Genomic DNA, 21,221 nt, shown 5'->3' with positions numbered 1-21,221 from the left:
AGTGTATAAAGAAGTCAGTAAAAAGTGGAGGAAGAAGTGTCATGGTTTGGGGCATGTTTTTTGCAGCAGGAGTTGGGTCTCTACAGGTAAATGGCAGAGTGAATGCAAATGTTTATCAGAACCTTCTTCAACAACATATGGTTGCTTCCCTGCATTCATCCAATCAGCCCTCAGTGTTCATGCAGGAAAACGTGCCATGTCACACAGCAAAATGGGTAAAGCAGTTCCTTGAAACTGAAAACATTGAAAAAATTACATGGTCTGCCCAGAGTCCTGACCTCAACCCAATAGAGAACCTCTGGAAAATCTTTGGCGACAAAGTTATGGCCAAGAAACCCATTACAGTCACTGAACCGTCGAGAAGACTGGACGAAGAGTGGGCCAAAATCACACCAGAGCAGTGTGAGAGACTAGTGCTGTCTTGTGGCCACAGATTTGCTGAAGTCATTCAGAGCAGAAGCCTGTTCACTTCCTACTAATTGCTGAGTGTTGTAACCTTCAGAAAATTTAGCTGTAATCTTTTTCCATGCTACAGTCATTGTTGTTGTCCAATTTTGATCAGTGTGTTTTCTGCAAAATAATGTTTTTTGTTGAAATGCCTTTGTTATTTTAGGGAAAAGGTGTTCTGGTAGCATGATATAGACGAGACAAAAAATCCTTCAACTGCTGAGCAGTGAAAATGACATTATTTCAGAATTGTTCAATTATTCATAAATTGTTCTCTAATTTTGATCACCAGTGTGTGTGTGTGTGTGTGTGTGTGTGTGTGTGTGTGTGTGTGTGTATATACAGTATATATATGAACGACTTGTTAATCTGGTTAGCACTGTCGCATAAAGGGTCAGCAAAAGGGTTTCTGGATCGAGTCCTGGCTGGGTCAGTTTCTGTGTGGAGTTTGCATGTTCTTGCATGGTCTGGTTTCCGGGTGCTCCGGTCCACACGCTTCATAGGGGGACTGGGTGAAATAAATTGGCTGAAGTGTGTGTGTGTGTGTGTGTGTGTGTGTGTGATAAAATAAGGGACTAAGGAAATTTATAAGTAAATGAATGAAATTAGGACAGTCAGAGGCGTCGCAAAGAATTCTGGGACCCTTTGGGATTTAAACTTTGGATTTAAATGGTCAACTCTACTTTTCCACTTCTCTGAATATGATATTAGTATATTTTACATTAATAAACACATTTTAGTCACTTATCTCGCTTTAAACAGCTGCAGCTTCTCTGTTCTCGCCGTTGCTCGTTTTAATGGAGATTATTTTGAAGAGAAGTCAAATTTTCTGTTACGGTGGGCGGAGCTACGAGTCACAGACGGTAATCTGATTGGTGTTTAAACATCTGCAGTTGTTAAAACTCGTTTGATTGGCCATATTTTATCATATTGTGTTGGAAAATAGCGAATTAGAATTATTTATTAACTATTAATCAATATGTATTATAGTTATTAGCATATAAATCAGTTTCAGTATTGTAAATGTTCACCTCTGGAATTTTATCAGATTTTATGAAACCAATAAAAGTCTGTCACTGGAGGACAATCTGAAAACACACATGAACTACAGTTACTGTAATCATTAAATACACTACAGAAATGTTTATCATGAAATCAGACATTATACAAAATAAAAAATACAGTAAAAACTGTCAATACAGCACTTTAATAGAAACAGATACAGATTGCATTAAGATAAAACAATGCTTAGGTTAAAGCTTATATTTAACTCTGTTTAGAAAGTTTAACTTTAATATTTGAATTGGCATGTGAAGCAGACAATAATTTAAAATAATGAGGAAAACACTGCCAGCCCTAATATCTAATATAAATCTAATATAAATGCTATATTTTATCCTAAACTGTGTTTGCATAAGCAGAAGAATCCTACTGTGTGAATAAAGTCTAATATGTGTTTATGAGCAGTCAGATGTTGATGAGCTCTAATGATGATCAGTTTCTGAGGAGCTTCAGTATTTGCCTGTATATGAGCAGTAATACAGCGAGGAGAGTTTAATGTGGATCTGCTGAAGCTCCTGCTACATGTAGAGTCTCATATTCAGAAGATCTGGACTGAAGCTCAAGAGCCGTGTAGGTCTCATCATCAGGAGCTCTGGAGCCGACAGACTGTGAGAGAAACACATGAACACATCAGCCTGTGTTTATCTGGATCTGATCAATCTGACTGGAAAAGTGTTGCAGACATTTACTGACCGGGATTGTGCTGTAAACGTCAGCAGATCTTCTGGACGCTGGATCCAGAGCTGAGTACGTATCATCAGTGGAGTCAGCGCTCTATAGAGAAACATTTCTACACTTATACTGCATCACACACACACACACACACATCTGTGTTTATAATTCAGTGCACAGTAAATTTGAAATCCGGAAATTAACACCAATAGAGTTAATTTCAACACTTTAAAAGTGTATATATGGGAACCACCCGCAAAGTGTTAATTCAACACTTTCAAAAGTGTTGCCTCTTTAACACCAAAACAGTGTCAAATTATTAACACTATAAGAGTGAAGTATTAACACCAATGCAGATAATAACAACAACACTTCTACAGTGTTGCCTCTTTTAACACCAACACAGTGTCAAAATATTAACACTATAAGAGTGAAGTATTAACACCAACGCAGATAACAACAACACTGCTACAGAGCTAGGAGGAACTTTGTTGCAAACTCTGACAGAGTTAAAATCCTACACTGTTCAGGAGTGAACACTGTTCAAAAAATAAATAATAAATAAATCACAATCTATTCAAGCTTATAGGAATCAAATATTACATTACTTAAATGTTGACAGTACTATTTAAGAAATGTTACTTTTTTATGGATAACTATATTAAGGCTTCTAAATTTTTTTATTTAAAAATAATAAATTCACTGTGAAGAAAACACATCTTACTACATTACTCTTTCAAAATTTTATTCCAACATGGAACACCAAGCCACCAATAAAATTACTTTACAAGTAACAGTCCAAAACAATATAAAATGAACTGTCATTGCCATATGTCATTTGCAAATCAAATGGCTTGTAGTAAAACAATTGTTCTGTTTTTTTGAGAACAAGGCTGTGCTCTTGTGCAAAAACCCTGAAAGCATGGAGATGTTCAACAAACTCTGATTCCATACATGAGACCAAAAAATAAACTCCATCCTTGATCAAAATTTGAACAATCTTTCCAAAGACTGGTACATCCTCAACCAAATCTAAGCAAACAACAAGATTTTTTCGATACTCCGTACCATGACACTTTACCCAAGGAGTGATAGTTACTTCACTAGAGAGATCAATGTTGAGTTGCTCTGAAATAAAATCACACTTTTCAAGATCAGACAACAACTCATTTGAAACAGGACCAGATTCAATACCCCTCGATGTACAGGATTCCCAGTAATAGGCTATTGCCAGCTGGTGTTTTTTTGCAAGCGATTTGGTGAGGTTTTTGAAGTTTTTTAAATTTTTCTTAAAAAACCTGTGTTTTGCTTCGTACCTCATCGTCCATACATGAATCAATGGGCCAATTTGCCTGATGCATTCAGGGTAGTGAATCATAAGGTGATGCTTCGGAATCAGATTTCTAGAAGGATACAAGTCTTTGAACAACCGATGGTGCTCCACTATCAGATGCTTCAAAAATATGATCATTCCTTCAGAAATGCAATGAGAAAACACAATGTCAACAATTTGCAAGAGCAGCAACATCAAATGCCAGTGCTTATCTCCCTCTGGAACTACATCTCCAAATATGAGAGGGATGTTCCTGATGAGACACAATGTCTGACTTGCATTAAGTCCAATACTGTTTCCTGGGTGCTGAAGGTTGACCTTGGTTGGGCGGTTATTTCGGTCCAAAAAACCATAGTTGAAGGCATACAGTCTTTGAGGAATGGAATCACAAGGTATTAGACCGCAACTCATATATTCAAAAAGCAGTTTTACTTCATACTGTGCCACTCCCTCCAGAATATCATGCATAATGTCCAGCACAAAGTTCTCAGATACATTAAAGTAAGTCAAGGTGTTGAGTATAGAATTTCTTTTAATACCATAACAGGAGTTTTCATTAGGGTTGTCAGCAAGATACTTGTAATGCTTCTCATTTTGGTTTCGGTTGCGCAAAATCACCCTTGGATCATCCTCGCTAAATACTTCCTGTGCTAACACCTTGTCAGTAAGGCACAATCTGCAGTAATGTTTTGCAGAAAAAGATTCAACATAACCAAGAATACCGTTTAGACCCAGGTTATCGCCAGTAATTTGAGCAATTGTACCAAAAATGGGCTCCTCAGAAAAAGACACCTTCATTCCCTTCTGCTCAAGAACTTTAACATCATCAATCAATGGGCCAAGTATTTTGTCCATGCCATACTTTTTTCCATCTTCAGAATGAAATAAAGAAATTAGATGTATGTTCATCAAGGATGAATTTACATGTGATGGTAGGTTACGAAGCACAAAATATATACAGCCAAGTTTATGGATTCCTTGTTTAGATCCTAATGGATTAGCTGTTTCAAAATCATCATAGTAAATTTGGATCTGAAGTGCATTATTACAGATGGAGTACAATGGATGCCTTTTGTAATACTGCCCATCACAAAATTCTCTATACATGTCACTTTGCCTTTGTTCTTGAATCAGTTTACATACTTCCTCATTTCTAAAAATGAACTCCAGAGTTTTGAGCAGAGGGATGTAAATAAAGGTGTCATTAACTGTTGTTTGTTCATACATTCCAGAGGTCGTATTTCTTCTTGAATCGTACCTGACTCCCAAGTGAATTTCAGTGGGTTCAACAACTCCCCATTTCTTGCTGAAATATTTTCTCCATTTAGTGTCTGTATTAAAATCTGAGAATGAATTATGAAAATTATTAAAAACCTCTTCAACTGAACTTCTAGTTGTGCTACCAACAGGCACAACATTTAAAATGCTCTCCCTTAAGTTAGTATGGAAATCATTAACAAAATCCTCCATGCTTTCAATAACAGACAAAATTAAATTGTTTGCAACACCATTAGCCTGCAATTTGGCAATTATGGATGCACACATTTCCCTTGAACTATCCCTTGAAAGAGAAGAACATTCAACCACTTGAGCATCATTATCTGTCATTTGCTCTGTGTCAGACACAAGTGCTTCGTCAGGATTTGGAGCATGCTGATTTTGAATAGATATGTTACCACTGCTTGATGCCACACCCCTAAAATGAAATCTGGTTAAATGTTTTTTAAACCCTGCATAACTTTTAAATTGTAGGAAGCAACCATCCTGAGCACAAACCAACTCAAACTTCTTGCCAGGATACAAACTATGAACAAGTTTAAGGTGCCGAATTAATTTTACAGTTGTAGCAAACAGTGATTTACAGATGTAGCATCTAAACATCATTCAGTAATTTAGCTCTGAGCTCCTTCACCCTTGGGGTTTCACTTGTGCTGCCAACATCAATTCTGTACACTGTGGTCTGGAGAAATGTGAACAAACCTTTAAGTGGAGGATCATAACTGATACTGAACACAAAATGAACCTTGAACAGTTCATCGATTGCCGCTAGTGAAGAGGATTCTTGACATGGGATGAGCTTTTTGTCAAGCACAATGAAGAACTGACTGATGGCTTCCTTGCTGCTTCCTATGGCAAGAATGTAAGGTTGACGATTGTCTTCTGTCTCGAGGTGTTCCTGAATACTCCGGCATGCCTGATTGAGGAAAAAAAAACGGCAAATTAAGCATTATCAGTTAACATTATGACTACAAAGTCAACATTAAATTGATTTTGCAATATTGCAAAAGCAGTGACTTAAATGTGTCATTTTGTTAGGAAAGCAATTCTGTGATCAGTTGTAAATCTCTGAGGCTCTCACAGGTTAAGTCCAAATAAAACAAAGAAATGAAATCCCTAGAGGTTACTTAATAAACAGAACATATAACCCTGATGTTTCAGATTTAGAACTGATTATAGAACCGGCTTTACTGGCAATATGTGCATCTTACAGTCATAGTTTGAGTCTGTTTAGCTCAATTGAACACTAAGATCAAAAGACACAGAAAATGATACAAGCGCCAACAAGCTTAATTCCAGTTTAGGTTTAGAAAATTTGATAAATCAAGCACTTCATATTACACTTATCTCATAGTGTATTATCAACTGGAGAAGTTAATGCATTAATTGAAGGTATAATGTCTACAGCTCTTGTATCATCACCAGTTACCTACCTTTTGAAAAACCACCAGATGGTCAATTGCCTGTGAGATGCTCATCTTCTGGATTTTCTTTCTTCCAGAAACTTGGGGCGACAAAAAATGCAGAAGTAGAAGAAAGGATGATATGTCACTGTCCCACTCTGAAAAAGACAAGTAAAAAGTTAAACATAGACAGTAAAATAACATTCAAAAGATTTTCACTGCACCATTACATCAGTTACATCTGTACCTGGGAAATCCTCTGCCTCGCTGCTTTCTTTGTTCTGTTTGGCAGATGACAGCAATCTTTTCAGCAGTGGAGTGGATGTCAAGGTTTCTGCTAGCTTGATAATCTTTGACTTGAAAACTGTTGGCCACCTTTCCAAGAGTCTGGAAGCCGTTTCTGACCCGAACAGGAGTGTAAAGTCCTGGAGAATCTGAGAAATCAGAAGAAAACATTCCATTACTATAAAATATTACAAGCTAAATGTGATGGTCACTATTTCACCACATCTGTGAAACTAACATTTCAATTAAATTTTTTTATATTTATAAATAAAATATATTTAAAAAGACAATTCATACCAATCCTTTCGTATCCAGAAATCGAGGAAAAACAGAGAGAATAGTGGTGGATTTCTCTGGATCACGCACAAGACGTTGTCTGTATTTGAATGTTGCCCTCATCTTCTGCATGATGACCTCACGGTCGCTTGTATGATTCATCAGAGAGATGGCCTCTAGACTTTGATCACTGTCCAGCTGATCTTCAGGGTGACACAGCTGTCGGTCAAGCAAAGGACCCCCCTTTTCCTCTGTTTTAGGATCATCTTTATTTCCAGAAGGTTTTGTCCCCCTTTGTACGGTTTTGAGTCGCCACGACAAGAATCCAGAGTTTTTCTGGCCATCATAAAAATGTTCCTGACATTAATAAATTCAAAAATTAATAAATTCAAAATGACACAAATTCAGATTCAACATTTAACACTCCATTAATATATATATAATGATTTTCTGATGACAGACAAGAACTTACATATCCAGTCCTCCCTTGGGGATCTCTGAGTGAGGGAAACAAGGTGATAATTCCCAAACCATACTTCTGTTTGGTAAGGCGGTGTGGAACTCTCCTGAAGAACAGGAGTACTCAATGTTACTTAACATTGATGAGAATTAACAAATGTTATTAAAATTTGTTCAATTAAATGTTTAAAAGATTAGCACTATTACATTTCTAGCACTCAACTTCACACTATACAATTTATAATCTATATAGTAGTCAACATTTGATGTGTATCAAAAAATGTTTTTCAAAATTGTCCTTTGACAAGAATGGGTGTAGTACAATAGATTTAATACTTTGATAAAAGATTTTGATTCATTTCAAATGTTGACTATTGTATACTGCTATAACCATAAAAAAACAACAACATTGTTTTTCATAATTACCCTTCTGTCTCCATCATGTGGGCTACTAGAATGTTCACCATAACTTTTCTTGTCTCATCAGTAATTGTCCCCGTATCTTCATACTCCCTCAGCACATTTGCTCCACCTGGTCTTGTCTCTAGAATTTGTTTGATCAACTATAAAAAGAAATTAGCATTAACATCCTATTATAAAGGTAGAAATGCAGGAATATTGAAAATGCCATTTAAATTCAATCCTGATCTGGAAAAGGTCAGTACTATACACATAATACATAAATTAATGGAACTGATTATGTAAAGCTTATGGTTATGATACTGCAAGTAAACCCCCCAAATTGTGTACTTGCACTCACATCTCTGGCCTGTGAGTTTTGTGAAGCCTCATCCTCATCCTTTCTAAAGCGTTTTGGACTAAACCAGTCACTGTCCTCACTGCTTTTTGAAGTTAAAGAGAGTGTATCTGTATCAAAGCTGGCTGAAGATTGAGGTGTGGAGGGTCCTGTTAATGTTAAAACTGGGGTTAACAGGCAACAGGTTTTTAAATACTGGATCAAAATAAAAAGACAGGTCTAAGTACTTGTAAAAAAAAAAAAAAACAACACTCAATACTAGTTTACATTATGGGACTGTATTTCTACCCACATCAACACTGCCGACATTAAAAATATGGTAAAGTACTGAAAATTGGCAGCATTCACTTAGACACATCTTACATCATTCAATAGCTCCACTGTTATCACTCACCACTGTCATTTAAAGCATTTATAACAAGAAGCAGTCCACTGGTGCTCATTAGATCAGGAAACACATCTTCGTCCACCTCTGTACCAGTTTCATCTGTAACTGTAATTACAAGATCCTGTGGTAATGAAAACTTCTCTTTCACTGCAAAGGAGGGAAAATAAATATTATTGTTAAATGCTTTATTCACGTTTAATGATACGTATGATAGAGAAACTTTTTTTAAATAAATATATATTATTTTTAATACCACTCACCCTCTGCTAAAAATAAATCAAAGCAAGCCTCTGGGATTTTTATGAACTTCTTTTGGTTTCGATATTGTGCTTTGACAAGCATTGTCTTGACCTCTGGTGAAGCTCTTGGTGTGGAGAGAAATGAACACATTATATTTGGTTTATGTAATATAATTGGACTATAAATTGTAAGAATAAATAATTTTTCTATAAATAAAGACAACTTAAAGTTAACGTTCGTTGTTTTGCAGCACACTTACACGACAATGATATATTGGAGGGAGTTTTATGAATGTATTATCGTCTGTTTTGGACTCATTCTGACTACCGTTACGCGCGCTGTCTTCTTCTATTGTTTCCTGGCAGCTGTAATGTCTTAAGCTATAGCGCCTTGACGGCTAAACCTTGTTATTGCAATCTCTTACATTCGCGTAAGATTATGCCCTTACATTAAAATATCTGACAACAGTTTTTGTCGATAATGTAGATTAGTCGTTTCATTCATCTGAAGTCTTGAACTGTGTGTTTATATTCCACAACGTGCGTTCTATCACCGAAGTGAGCAATCACTGACTTTCGTTGCAGCATTAAAAACTTACCACGGTACTTTTTAACAGCGAAAACTCTCACCGATCCACGGTCAGTCGGCCACCATTCAGCAGGAACCCAAGCATGTACCTTGGATTAAAACAAGTTATAGTAGTTCAGCCGCTGTCTTTGAAATGTGCACATTTACTTGTTGAACACTAACAGAAATCCACACGCGATAGTTCACCTTGAATAACGTTACCTGCTAAAATGGACGGCGGTCTTAGCGCGCGAGCCTAACTACACTGTGCTTATGTCCAGACATGTGCATACGGTAAATAAAATAAATAAAGCAATCGCCGTGTGCGAGAATTATAATATAATAATATTAATATAAGCGTTATGGTGGCTTTACATCATTCATAAAATTGCTGATATAGGCTAACTTAATAAAAATCACGTCTGAATTATTTGGCTGTGTAACGCTTGATATACTGATCGTTATGAAAAAAAATGATTAAACTAAGATACAAAAACATATTATTTAATTTACACAATGAATCTGTATAATAAGATTTATATATTAGACTTACCAACTTTCTTACACTTGGCAGCATTTGAAATGGCGTCTGCATGTGGTCTGGTTGAATCAAAAGGACGTCTGCACGTTCATGGAGGTGTGGCCTGGTTAACGCTTAAGGAGTTGCCTTTGCAACGATATAAAATGACACCAACTCTTAATCGAAACTGACGCTTTTGGTGTTTAACTCAATCTGTATAGCGTTGACGCAACACTTTATTTTAACACTTTGTTGTAACACCAGTAAATCAACACCGGTAAATTTGCTGTGTGTAAACACACAAGCATATTGAACTGCAGCTGTAGATGGAGGAGTGTGTTTCTCACCTGCTTTTGCTCCACAGCTTCACTTCCAGCTGCTCTCCTCCTCTTCACACTGAAATGAGTCCATTTGTGTTACATTGGAGATGTTTCTGTCAGTAAATTGAATAAGATTGTGTGCAGACAAACTCTACTCACCATATGAACACAATAATGATGATGATGATGATGATGATGAAGATCAATCCTCCACATCCCGCCACAAGCCCCGTAAGTGTGAGCAGAGCAGATCTCTGAACCCCTGAAACAAGACGCTGATGAAGATCATTTGACAGCAGAGACAGAAGAAACTGAAAGAGTGTCTGTTTCTAGAAAATACCTTCAGTGACTGAAACAGACTCTGATCTCTGACAGCCATATTTATTCTCAGCCTCACAGTAGTATTGGCCACTATCTAGTGCACTAAAACTCTGTCCAGATCCAACAGCTGAGCTTTGAGTCTCCTTAAACCAGATATATTTGACAGCAGGAGGGTTTGAGTCGCTGCTGCAGCTCAGAGTCACTGAATTTCCAAACACTATTACAGCAGATCCACTGACGGACACTGAGACGATCTTTGGAGGATCTGAAAAATAATAACCATGTATTGAAAATAAAAATGTAATGCAAGTAAAAGTCAATTAATAAAAACAGAGAATAAATAATATAAAAACTGTCTATACTGGACATTTGATACTACATAAACTCAAGAAATTAAATAAAAGATGAAAATCTAAACCAGTGAACAGTAAATAAACCAGCATCATCGCAACAAGGGTGTCAAAGCACAAATACAATTGTAACGTGGAGACTGACACGGAGGGATCCATTATGCAGTATTTATTAATCACACTTACTCAAACATACAATATGCACAAAGGTGCAAACACACATCGACAGTAGCAGTAAAGGTCTCAAGGCTGGCAGCTGACAGACATAGAGTGATTACCAGGCAAGAGTCAGAGGCAGGCGGCGTGATTCAGAGTCCGTGTATCAGGCTTGGGTCGTGGGCAGGCAGAAGGTAAAGCAGAGTCAGAAACGGGCTGGAGTAATGCACAGGAGATCAGGCAGGATATAACGCTTAGTAATGCTGGCCGGGGCTGAAACAAGACTTCGCAGTAAACTGGAGTTTGAGTGTGGCTTATATAGGGAGCGTGGGTCGTTAACTGGATTCAGATCAGGTGTGTGCACGATCAGTCTAGGTGGATGATGTAATGCTTAGAAATCCAGGGATGGCGGCCTCTGCTGGCCAGCGAGGGGAATGACTGGGACCGAGTCGGTGACAGAGCCCCCCTCCAACGAACGGCTCCTGAAGTGAGAAGAATTGCGACGCCGGGGTCTTCCACGGGGGCGAGGGGCCGGCATTTCCGGATGCTGCAAGTGAAACTCATTCAACAGAGTTGGGTCGAGAATATCCTTACGTTTGATCCAAGATCTTTCCTCCGGGCCGTACCCCTCCCAGTCGACGAGGTACTGTAGTTGTCTGCCCCGGCGTCTGGATCTCAGGATCTCATGGATCCAGTAAGCCTCTTCTCCGTCGATCATGATAGGTGGGCGACCCTGTTCACCGGCTGCCACCTCCCTATCCACCTCGGCTGGACCAACAGCAGGCTTGAGCAGGGAGACATGGAATGTGGGAGAGATACGGTAGTGGTTAGGTAGTGTCAGTCGGAAGGATACAAGAGTAATCTGTTTCTCAATTTGAAAAGGACCCATGTACCTGGGGCTGAATTTCTTGCAAGGAAGTTTCAGGTGGAGGTCTCGGGTTCATAGCCACACCCACTGTCCGGGGAAGTACATGGGACCAGGACGACGTGGTGCTTCCAGGGGTTCCTTACGAATTTGCTCAAAATCATAGTTTCTCTTGGCTGGGTTACGTTTGAGAGAATGAAAGGTATAGGGGTGGAGTTTGTTAGTTGCCGGGGATCTCTGGAAACGTTTAGTGCCGATGCCCGTGTCAGAGATATCACTCTCGATGACAAACGGCATGGCTGTGGAGGGGACGGTTAAGCTAACTGGAGCAGGTGATGTGGATGTTTGAACAAAGTTTGAACAAAGTTCTCCAACTCCTCCGTGACGCAAGTATTCATGGCTTCGGTCTCAGGCTGAGAGAGTGGAAAGATCCTTCCACAAGGAGGCGGTATGCCTGGTAGTGACTCCATAGCATGATCATACTCACGATGGGGAGGGGGTTTAGTGGCTTTCTGTCTGTTAAAGGTTTCATTGAGATCTTGGTAAGCTTCGGGGATCTGACTTGACTCAGGGTTTTCAGGACAGACGATTCTGGTATTGAGCTGGACAGAGGTGACAGATTGAAGACATTGGTTAATGCAGTTCTTACTCCATTTGATAATCCCACCAGTCTTCCAGGAGATCTGGGGGTCATGGGCCTGCAGCCAGGGCAATCCGAAGACAATGGTATGCTGAGGAGAGTCAATTACTAGGAAGGAGAGTTTTTCTTCATGGAGAGAGGCAGTTTGAACAGAGAGTGGTAGAGTACGGAATTGAATGTTTCCTTTCCCCAGGGGGCGTCCGTCTATAGCTGTGATGGCTAGGGAAGAGTCACAGGTGGTAAGAGGGATGGTGTGGTTTCTCGCAAACGTGTGGTCAATAAAATTGCCAGCAGCTCCTGAATCAACCAAAGCTCGAGTCTGAATCTTTACATCACCATAGTTCAGACAGACGGGTAAACTCAGATGGTTATTGGAGGTGGAGGGTAAATTGGTTGCACTCACCGATACTGTCTTAGGTGGAGGTTTATTGGGACACCGGAACTTGGTATGACCCAAAAGACCACAATACAGGCATAAATGATCATACAATCTTCTTTCACGTTCCTCAGGTGTTAATCGGGTTCTTCCCAGTTGCATGGGTTCAGGGGAACTTGGAGCTGAGGGTTCTTCAGGGGTTACAGGACAGGGAAAAACAGAATGTAGGGGTCTTCTAGCTCTAAGTAAATTATCAAACTTGATTGAAAGTTCTATGAACTGATCCTGTGATTTTCCCTCATCACGGCATGCCATCTCAGTCTGCAGTTCTGAGTTCAGAGCTTTTCTGTAGAGTGTCTTTAGAGGACCGTCAGCCCAGCCAGTCTGCGCAGCTAGCGTGCGGAAATGTAGAGCGAATTCGGCTGCAGGTTGATTTCTCTGCTGGACACACAAAAGCTCCTCACCAGCATTACGACCTCCTTCAGGATGGTCGAAAACAGTGCAAAAACGTTTGAGAAAGTCATTAAATGAGGGGGAAATTGGGGTATTGTCTGGCCAGAGCGCAGTTGCCCAATCTAAACTTTTCCCGTGAGCAGGGAGCACACAAAGGCAATTTTACTCTTTTCATCAGTAAACAGATGGGGCTGTTGAGCGATAAACAGTTTACACTGTAGTAAAAAGCCTTTGCATTTAGCTGGGTTACCTGAGAACTTGTCGGGAAATGCCAAACGTACACTGGAGAAAGTCTGGAACGGTGTAACAGGATGTTGGCATGGAGAATAATTGGCGGTGAGTTGAACTGTGGAAGCAACTCGAAGGTCTTGCAATGACTTAACTAATTCATCGGTCAGCTGGGTTAGATGTGACAACTGCTGCTGATGCGTTGTTAGTACCTGAGCTTGAGCTGCAACTTCGTGGGACAAGACCTGCATGGCTGCGGGATCCATGTTGGGCGAAGTCTTCTGTAACGTGGAGACTGACACGGAGGGATTCATTATGCAATATTTATTAATCACACTTACTCAAACATACAATATGCACAAAGGTGCAAACACACATCGACAGTAGCAGTAAAGGTCTCAAGGCTGGCGGCTGACAGACACAGAGTGATTACCAGGCAAGGGTCAGAGGCAGGCGGCGTGATTCAGAGTCCGTGTATCAGGCTTGGGTCGTGGGCAGGCAGAAGGTAAAGCAGAGTCAGAAACGGGCTGGAGTAATGCACAGGAGATCAGGCAGGATATAACGCTTAGTAATGCTGGCCGGGGCTGAAACAAGACTTCGCAGTAAACTGGAGTTTGAGTGTGGCTTATATAGGGAGCGTGGGTCGTTAACTGGATTCAGATCAGGTGTGTGCACGATCAGTCTAGGTGGATGATGTAATGCTTAGAAATCCGTGAATGGCGGCCTCTGCTGGCCAGCGAGGGGAATGACTGGGACCGAGTCGATGACAACAATGAATGATGATAAAACTGACTTAATATTGGATTATCTTGAATAAATCAAGTCTCTAATAATAACAAACAAATGTCATGCGGTCTGTATAACAAATCGAAGAGGTATTTAATATATATTCATAATTATGCTTATGTAATACATTTCTACTATTAATCAGTCGATTTATACTCACATTCAACACTGAGATAAACAGGTGGAGAGTTCAGACGTTCTACTGCTTTTTCTCTTGCAGCACATCTATATTCTCCAGCGTCAGAGCGACTGACTGACTGCAGCTGAAGCTGATTATTCAGTGTTTCTCCAGTTAATCTCTCTGTGTTTCTGTACCAGATGAATGTAGTTTCTTCAGGCAGAGAGCAGCTGCTTTTACAGCTCAGAGTCACTGAATCTCCCTCTTTTACACATTGTTTTGTCTCCACCTGCAGGTCTGACAGAGAAATTACAAGATGTGTTACTCAGTAAATATTATCTGTATTATTATGTAAATTAAACATCAAACTGAAGCAGTTCAGAGAGCAGTTATATCATAAACACATGATGTTGCTGTTGTTCAGACGGCTGATACACTCCTGTAACATAAAGAGCTGCTGTGTTCATGGAGACCTGAATAAAGTCCTGATCTCAGTTTGTTTACCTGTGACATCAAGACGAGCTCCAGGAATCACAGTCCATCTATTATTCCATGCATCTCCAAATCTGCAGTAGTAGATGTGTTTATCAGCTTCTGTTACTGCAGTCAAAGTGATGATTAAAGTGTCTTTAACTTCTCTGACACACTGAATTCCTCCTCTTTTGTCTGGATCTGTACACAGGTCTGGAGGTTCTTCACCAGTTACAGCAGGTTTGATTGAGACAGATTGCATAAGCTGATAACCATAGTCAGAATATATTGAAGTACAGGATATTTTTACTGTTGATCTTTTTAATGCACAAACATATGAAGGGTTGTAATTCACTCCTGAATCCAGCAGACCATCAACCCCTGAAACACAGACATGAGGAAAACTGATCAGGCTATCAGCAAAAACAAATCACAGAAATCTTTTGTTTTGCTCAAATATTTAAAACACACAAAAGTTATCAGTTTGAGGAAAGCTTTACATGTTCACTCATATTAATTTAAGAAACTCCACATGTGAGATATTTCACTCGTGTTCTTGTTTATACTCACATCCTACTTTGACATAAACAGCAGGAGAGATCAGATGTTCATTTCCTCCTACAGCACACTGATAATATCCAGCATCAGAGCGACTGACTGACTGCAGCTGAAGCTGATTCTTTGTTCTGATTCCTTTATTTAATCTCTCTGTGTTTCTGTACCAGATGAATGTAGTTTCTTCAGGCAGAGAGCAGCTGCTTTTACAGCTCAGAGTGACTGAACCTCCCACTGCAACAGTCTGCTGTGTCTCCACCTGCAGGTCTGACAGAGAAATGACAGCAGTTCATTGGTTTATCATTCTGTTTATGTTCTGAACCTTCTTTCTTCTCCAGAATACTTTTCATTTATGAACATTTCTTGTTTTGTAGAGAGCTGTCATAATATAATGTCATAAAAATGAATATATACACAAACATAAAAGCAATCATATATTTAACAAGGTTTAGTGAAATAGAGAGTATAGTTTTTTATTAGGTAAAAATGCAAAAAATTCATAGAAGCTTAGTAACATAAAATCCAACTGGTGGCTGGCTTTGACTTTGCTTCATTTTACGCTGTCAAAATAAGAGTTCCACATACAGTACATAGTAAGTTTAATATAAACTTTGATGAACATAAAAAACAAGGGAGGGAAATACACTCATGGAATTTACATGACTGCTAGAACACATTGGAGTTTGAGGCTCACAGTATGGTCACTTCCATGTACTGAACTCTTATTATTTGACTATACCTAGGTATTTCCAGATTTTCTTTAAAGGGCACCTTTAAATCAGCTTTGCTTTTGTTCTTATGTTTATATGAGTGAATCTGAATCTGAACAGCAGCCTGAGAACAATCAAGAATGTTTATTTTTAATTCATATTTCACATTTCCTGACTGGTTTTTGGCTTTTCTAAATGGTGCACTTGTATTTTTTATGATCAAAAACAAACCCTCCTGAACACTTGGCATATTTCATTAAAATTCATCATTTTTAGTCTCTTTTGCAATGTTTTATAAAGCAAAGTTCTCTATTCTTCTGGACTGGATCTGGACTCCGAATCTGGAATCTGGACTTAATTTATTCAGGTTTTTGTTAAGAAACATGAAGATCCACAGCAAATACAGGAAGATTATAAAGTGTTGGCTGTGCGTGTTTCTGATAGTTCTGCTTCTACCTGTGACGTCCAGCTGAACTCCAGGAATCCCCTTCCATTTTCCACCCTCAGCATCAGTAGTGAATCTGCAGTAGTAGATGTGTTTATCAGCTTCTGTTACTGCAGTCAAAGTGATGCTGGAAGTGTCTTTATCTGCTCTGACACACTGAACTCTTCCTGTTTTATCAGGGTCTGAACACAGGTCTGGTGTTTCTCCATCAGTTACAGCATGTTTGGTCCAGTAGACTGATCTGAGCTGATGATCATGAGGATATTTTACAGTACAGGATATTTTCACTGTTGATCCCTTTAATGCACAAACAGATGAAGAGCTGTAATTCACTCCCCAACCCTGCTGACCATCAGACCCTGAAACACAGACATGACAAATGGAGGAAATAGGAAATGTTTCAAAACAAACCTTTTCAGTTTTGACAATCTTTAATTTCTCTGACAATAAAACAAAGTATGAAAAGACACAGAGTGTGAGGAGCTCAGTCAGCTTTTCAAGAGTGTTAAAGTTTGTCTTTAGTGACTGTAAGTGAAGACTCAGGGCGATGCTGTGGCGCAGTAGGTAGTGCTGTCGCCTCACAGCAAGAAGTTCGCTGGGTCGCTGTTTCGAGCCTCGTTGGCGTTTCTGTGTGGAGTTTGCATGTTCTCCCTGCGTTCGTGTGGGTTTTCTCCGGGTGCTCCGGTTTCCCCCTCAGTCCAATGACATGCGGTACAGGTGAATTGGGTAGGCTAAACTGTCCGTAGTGTATGAGTGTGAATGTGTGTGTGGATGTTTCCCAGGGAAGGGCTGTGGCTGGAAGGGCATCTGCTGCTTAAAAACTTGCTGGATAAGTTGGCGGTTCATTCCGTTGTGGCGACCCCAGATTAATAAAGAGACAAGAAAATGAATGAATGAAGTGAAAACTCACCCGCAGTCATGATCACTAAGATCAGAGGAAGAGATGCTTTGAAAGACCTCAACATAGTGACTTCTGCAATCCTACAAATGACAAATATGACAGTATGAGCATCATCTCTACACAACAGCACAAACTCTATTGTGTAAACAGTCTGTAGATGCACAAGTCAGGCTTTGTGTGTCTAAATAGCTTCATTACAGGTAGCATGAGTAATGTATCAGATCACTTTTGTTAAGTAACTAGTAAAGTCATTAGCAAAAATGACACAGAAGACAGAGGGCAGAGGGCTATCATACACCTGCTGCAATAAGGCCCAAGACCTGTTTGCCGCGACGTGTTGTTATTTTCAGACCAAGGCAACCTTAATTTTCCTGTTTTCTGCCATGTTGTTTAAGTAGCAAATCCATTTGTGCCACTTTGTGGACCCATAGGTGTATCAGTTTAGAAAAGAGGTGTGTTAAGGCGCATTGTTGGTGTGTTGCTATTTTGAGGAACTGAAATAGACTTTGCAATAAACCAGTTGAAAGCAGGTCTACAGTCCAGCACAGAGTGTGTTAGTTAAACGCCTCGCTTACACACTGCTTAAAACACGCAGGATGTACAGCAATACAGAAATATCTTTAATAAAAGAATTAAAGGATTAAAACATTACAAAAATTATTTCTACATAAATATGAAAACCACTGCCTCCATACCTTCTTCATCTTTTTAGTTTATTCATGAATATTTGCTTTTGTATAATGTTATTATTATTAGCAGTCAGGCCCGGAGTGGGACTCCTTTTCAGCCCTGGAGTTATAAGCCTTAGACCGGCCCACCTCAGTTCACGACTGACTATATTAAAACAACGTCATTTCGAATTCAGTTTCTAATTACACAATCACGTATTTTTTAAGATAACAGCTGCTTTATAAGTTTAAATGTTCAACAACCCAAACAGTATTATATGTCTTAACAATAAAAATTGTAAAAATAAATAAAAAAATAAATTCATTTAGAAAGGTAAGGATCGAACTGGTATCCTGCAGTGTGGCAACGCAACGTACTGACCACTGGACCACAATGGCACTAACAATAAAACCATCTCTATTGACTACTTAATCTATGTCTCCCCTTTCCGGATTTCTGATCAATTTATGTCAGATTTATTAATTTAGTGAATCATCTGATTTTCATTGAGCAGGTGTAATATTCATTAAAATTAATTATTTGAATTCTTATATACACTAAGGTGCCGCTGTTTGGGGTCGAATGATAGTTATGTCATCATTAACCTGCAGGCTGCATTTTGCTCACGGGGCTGCGAGAAAATAAATAATAAGCGCGGAGCTGCAGCAAAATAATGAATAGAAAGAGTGAGGCTATGGTCAAATAAATAAAAAAATGAAAAAAAGTGCGACTGCTGAGAGTGCAAGCAGCTAGGGACACTGGCCCTCGTGGCCAAAAAATGGACCGGCCCACCGGGAATTCTCCCGGTCCTCCCGATTAGCCAATCCGGGCCTGTTAGCAGTATTATTTATTATACGCATATTTGTATTTGTTTTATTAAAACAAGCTTAGATTTGACCACCTGCAGCAGGTTTTGGACATATTGGGCACAGCATGTGTGTTTGGATATACTCAGTTTTTTGACCATACTTCATTTTTATTGTTCATTTATTCATTTGCTGATGATTTGTTTTTTAACAAATCTTTGCGCATAACAAATGAAATTGATTATGTAGGCTGATTGATGTCTGTGCATACAACATGTTTTCTTATTCACAAAAGATAGAAAGTGAAAGTAAAAAATGAAAGTAAAGGCCAATTGGAGAAGGCTCATTCTTTATCCTTGCGCTGCAGATGCTTTGTTTAACTGTTTTCTAGTTAGTGAAATGTTCAGTTTTTTCACTCACAAAGTCTGTCATGTAAATAGCAAATGCGCTATGAAGCAACACAACTGATTCTTAAGGGAAATGGGAGATGAGACTCTGTTGGGCTTATCTTTAAAACACACCTACAACTCATTAAAAGAATAAGCTCAGCCCTGTTAGACCATGCTCCTCGACACAGAGCTTATTCCGTTCTTAAAATAGCAAAAGTAATGCTTTTGCGCCGTGCGCTTTAGACCTTGCGTTTAGATCGTTAAAATAGAGCCAGTAGTGTTTATCAGAAGTTTGCCCTCTAGTGACCAGGGTTTGTATCTTCCATTTTATATTTATTTATAGTAAAATTACATAGACATGACTGTCAACTCGCATACTGCACATTCACTATGAAATTTGAACAATAGTCACTTTTCATATCTCTGTGTTTGGAAAACTTAAAGCAAAGTGAATGGGAGAGTACAACAAAGAATTTTTTTTACAATCTTATTTGCTGAAATAATAAAAGAAAAACTCCACAATGATGTTATAAAGACTCTCAGAAAAGGAAAAAAACACATGTGAGACTGGTGACGGCAGCCAGAAGAGAGAATGTCAGATTTACGGTCCTGTCCAGAAACACTGCATTAGAAATGCCTCGCACTAGCTGTACTTCCTTTTTTTGTAATTTGAAGCAAAGATGATATAATACATACATAAATACATATAAATGTAAACTTTAAAGCATTTAAGATGCTGATGACCGTTAAATGGGTCATAACAGGCTTGTGAAATGAGTCCATTGTTCAACTGCTCTAGTTTTAAGTCTTGCCAAAATTCAACTGACTTTAAATCAGACACTAAAATGATAAGAAGGGTTTGGATGCAGACCAAGTGCAGTGCAATCTGAGCTGCATCCAATGCTTTTTAATGTGCTCACCTACACCCACCCCTAATTCTACCCATCACAGTAATGTCACTATTGCTCCATTGAGTGTATTGTGTCTGACCTTGCATCACTGAGATATGCAGTCTCAGCTAACATCATCAAGGCTGCATCCAGATACTATTGAAAATGCTGGATGTCCTTCAGCTGCAGAAATAAAATATAACTTTGACCTTTGTCATATTTTGTATTTGAAGTGATCAGAATCAACATCCTGACCAAAACCACAAACACTCACAATCACCACAAAACACCCTGTTTTCACAGCAGCACACAACTAAATAAATCCACACACACTAGTAAAGCAAACACATGAACATAAACCAGCATGAACAGAACTTTCTAATAATCTCTGGGGAAATACTGCAGGACTGAGACTCTTCAGGATCAAACTTGTCTCTCCTGTGCTGTACGTGTCAGCTGAGCTTCACAACAGATCAGCATTTGCAGAAACTCTTGTTGTTTTGAGGAGGAACTACATCATCTAGAATCTCACCTGGAGCCTAAGCGGCCCTGACCACAACATCTGTATTTATAACAGTTATTGAGCTTCTGTAACTCCTCAAATCAACATTCAGCAGATGCTTTCATACAGATATTAGCCGTAGATCAACAGAATTATTTTAGTGTTGAAATGCTCTTACCGTGCTGCAGTGTCTCAGTGTCGACGCTCAAATGAAATCCTCAGCAGCTCAAGCGGTCACATGAGCACATGTTTTCACACTTTACAAATGGGCTGTTAAATATTTGTCTTCCTCTTCCTGGGTCTGTATGAGATCATCTTAAAAACACCAGAACATCTCCTGCAGTCGCTCTCATCTACAGATGTCAAACAGCAGAATTCACTATTGTTCAGTGTTTGAGAGGGAAAATGTGAAAACACAATTAGTTTGGAGACAGAACTGAGTAAAACAGTGTTTACTTCCTCTTGTTTGCACAAACTCAGTTTTGACTCATGAAGTGTTAACATGACATACGACACACTTACACTTAACCCACATTCATATCCATCAGTGGTCAATAAAGTGGGCGTTTAGGTGGGTCAAAGG

General features: G+C 39.1%; 2 protein-coding genes across 6 annotated transcripts; both read right to left on the bottom strand.

The window, feature by feature from the left end:
• Positions 1–1,575: 1,575 nt before the first annotated feature.
• On the bottom strand, positions 1,576–21,187 carry LOC147847036 (B-cell receptor CD22-like). Of its 3 annotated transcripts, none has more exons than XM_087238023.1 (12): positions 21,161–21,187; positions 20,817–20,991; positions 17,392–17,462; positions 16,493–16,840; positions 15,342–15,593; positions 14,805–15,152; positions 14,343–14,597; positions 10,348–10,593; positions 10,167–10,269; positions 10,035–10,083; positions 2,203–2,283; positions 1,576–2,115 (listed from the first exon to the last, which is right to left on the bottom strand). In XM_087238023.1, the coding sequence occupies exons 3-12, from the start codon at positions 17,444–17,446 to the stop codon at positions 2,002–2,004; spliced, it is 1,851 nt and encodes a 616-aa protein (XP_087094149.1). In that variant the 5' UTR covers positions 17,447–17,462; positions 20,817–20,991; positions 21,161–21,187; the 3' UTR covers positions 1,576–2,001. The 3 variants fall into 3 exon arrangements, with proteins under 3 accessions (XP_087094149.1, XP_087094148.1, XP_087094147.1); XM_087238022.1 differs by having other exon boundaries at positions 21,095–21,164; XM_087238021.1 differs by lacking the exon at positions 21,161–21,187 and having other exon boundaries at positions 20,817–21,137.
• On the bottom strand, positions 2,910–9,786 carry LOC100001444 (uncharacterized). 3 transcript variants are annotated; one of them, NM_001161602.1, is given in 11 exon segments: positions 5,052–5,708; positions 6,226–6,353; positions 6,443–6,629; positions 6,778–7,113; positions 7,229–7,322; positions 7,642–7,778; positions 7,976–8,121; positions 8,367–8,507; positions 8,621–8,724; positions 9,199–9,277; positions 9,721–9,754. In NM_001161602.1, coding segments are annotated over 9 exon segments (1,572 nt in total). In that variant the 5' UTR covers positions 8,703–8,724; positions 9,199–9,277; positions 9,721–9,754; the 3' UTR covers positions 5,052–5,387.
• Positions 21,188–21,221: the final 34 nt, after the last annotated feature.

Source organism: Danio rerio, chromosome 1 (assembly GCF_052040795.2).
Source record: "Danio rerio strain M-AB ecotype USA chromosome 1, GRCz13ab, whole genome shotgun sequence".
Taxonomy (NCBI): Eukaryota; Metazoa; Chordata; class Actinopteri; order Cypriniformes; family Danionidae; genus Danio; species Danio rerio.
This window is presented reverse-complemented; position numbering and strand designations above follow the sequence as displayed.

What these genes read in the sequence shown, in the direction of transcription:
- LOC100001444 (XM_087234810.1), bottom strand. Translation starts at nt 8,702, where the DNA reads ATGCTTGTCAAAGCACAATATCGAAACCAAAAGAAGTTCATAAAAATC. An exon ending in AAAACTCACAGGCCAGAGAT is followed by an intron (nt 7,779 to 7,975) that starts GTGAGTGCAAGT and finishes TTCTTTTTATAG; the next exon opens with TTGATCAAACAAATTCTAGA. An exon ending in TTCTGGATACGAAAGGATTG is followed by an intron (nt 6,630 to 6,777) that starts GTATGAATTGTC and finishes CTGATTTCTCAG; the next exon opens with ATTCTCCAGGACTTTACACT.
- LOC147847036 (XM_087238023.1), bottom strand. Translation starts at nt 17,446, where the DNA reads ATGTTGAGGTCTTTCAAAGCATCTCTTCCTCTGATCTTAGTGATCATG. An exon ending in AGTTCAGCTGGACGTCACAG is followed by an intron (nt 15,594 to 16,492) that starts GTAGAAGCAGAA and finishes TTTCTCTGTCAG; the next exon opens with ACCTGCAGGTGGAGACACAG. An exon ending in ATCATTATTGTGTTCATATG is followed by an intron (nt 10,084 to 10,166) that starts GTGAGTAGAGTT and finishes GACTCATTTCAG; the next exon opens with TGTGAAGAGGAGGAGAGCAG.